This window comes from Elephantulus edwardii, unplaced genomic scaffold, assembly GCF_000299155.1.
Source record: "Elephantulus edwardii isolate Elephantulus edwardi_28Jun2011 unplaced genomic scaffold, EleEdw1.0 scaffold00103, whole genome shotgun sequence".
Classification (NCBI taxonomy): domain Eukaryota; kingdom Metazoa; phylum Chordata; class Mammalia; order Macroscelidea; family Macroscelididae; genus Elephantulus; species Elephantulus edwardii.
Genome location: NW_006399853.1, coordinates 3410612 through 3412280, shown reverse-complemented (window position 1 = coordinate 3412280; position 1669 = coordinate 3410612). Strand labels below are relative to the sequence as shown.

Sequence of the window (1669 nt, the reverse complement as noted above, 5' to 3'; positions counted from 1 at the left end):
CCAGGCACGTGGGTTTGCGCGTGGGGATCCGCACAGAAGTCCCCGCTCTCACGGTGAACAGGCTCTGTGGCTCTGGTTTCCAGTCCATTGTCAGTGGATGTCAGGTGTGAGCAACATGGTAGATGATTCTCCAGGTAGAGAGGAAATGTCCCGTTTCTGTGTAACACTGCAGCTTTTTTGTTTTCTGATGATCATTGAGAGAAGTCAGTATTTGATTTTTCCAGGAAGAAAAATTCTAAAGAAGAAAGCCCTTTTTTCCAAAATCTAATTATGGCCATCATTTATTGAATGTTTTCTATATGCCAGGCATTGTGCTAAATTTGCATATGTTATTTAAATCATCCCGTGAGGCAAGAGCTATTGTTACTACCATTTACATTTCTCTTTGAAGCTGTTTGAACACTGAATAAAAACTGTGAAGAGCCAGAGAGTTGGAAAATTTGAAGAATAAGAAAATGTATCTTATTAAGAAGAAATTGGTAGAAATAATAAACTATGTTTGTTATAAAGTACAGTTAGGCAAATATGCATATTCTTCTAGTTGAAGGGACAGATTTAAAGCCAGTTCTTTTAAAAAGTATTCATTTTCTTACAAAATAAATCCAGAAACTCAGCCACATTATAGTGAATAAATTCTTTTCTTACCAGTTTGTCTCAGTAGAAGCTTATCTTAAATGTTATTGTTGTATACCATAGAGTCGGAACCGACCCATAGCTGATTGCCCATCCTTCTCCCTTGGAGCAGCTGGTGGCCTTGAACCATGTGCCTTTGGGATTGCAGTGTAGCTAACTTTTATCTTTAACCTTTATTCTCTGGGCAATAATTTTAAATGTCACAGAAAAATTAAATAGATTCACTTTTATTATCCCCAAGGCTGGCCAGGTTCTTATAGATGTCGAATCTCCTTCAAGGGAGCTCTGGTGGCCTAGTGGCAAGAAGCTAAACTGCAATCCCAAAGGCGCATGGTTTGAGGCCACCAGCTGCTCCAAGGAAGAAGGATGGGCAATCTCCTCCCCTGCAATTAACTGCCTCTGAAAACCTGCTGGAGGGTCATCTGTGGGTTGTTTCCACTTCTGTGGTACACAACAACAACAACAACAATCTTCTACTGCATCCATTAATGAGATGGATTGGCACAGTGACTGCAACAATGGACTTGAACGTGGCAGAGAATGTGACAATGAACCAGGATAGGGCAAGGTTTCCATTTGTTTATAGGGTCACTTTGAGTCTTCTTTGGCTCAGTAGCACATAACGATAGTAACAACAATCTGGCAAGATATATTTAGAATGACCGCACAGACCCCTAACCTGGAAGGGTCTATTACTCATTCACAGGTCTTTGAGTTCATTCCTTTTTGTAACCTCCCCCTTTAAAGCAGATCTTTTACAGCGACTTTGAAAGCATTTCCTTTTGAGACACTGTGAGGTGGGATGCATTCCTTATGAGAATCACCATTAGTTTGTAAAATCTCAGTATTTCATATGTGCTTTGGGTCAATGAAAAGCTTTTTTTTGTCTCTGTTTGGCTTTGTGTTTGCATTTCACTAGGACATCAGTGTTAGAGACGCAGAAGTTGTCTTGTGCGGAGGAACCGAGAGCATGAGCCAGAGCCCTTACTGTGTCCGAAATGTGCGTTTTGGAACCAAGTTTGGATTAGATCTCAAG

At 40.6% G+C, this 1669-nt stretch overlaps 1 protein-coding gene across 1 annotated transcript in view; it reads left to right on the top strand.

Moving 5' to 3' along the window:
- Positions 1-1669, top strand: part of ACAA2 (acetyl-CoA acyltransferase 2) — a 26153-nt gene that overhangs the window by 9471 nt on the left and 15013 nt on the right. Inside the window, exons 3-4 of the mRNA XM_006891706.1 lie at positions 5-104; positions 1553-1667. Of these exons, the coding sequence (XP_006891768.1) occupies positions 5-104; positions 1553-1667 (215 nt within the window). The remainder of the gene's footprint in view (positions 1-4; positions 105-1552; positions 1668-1669) is intronic.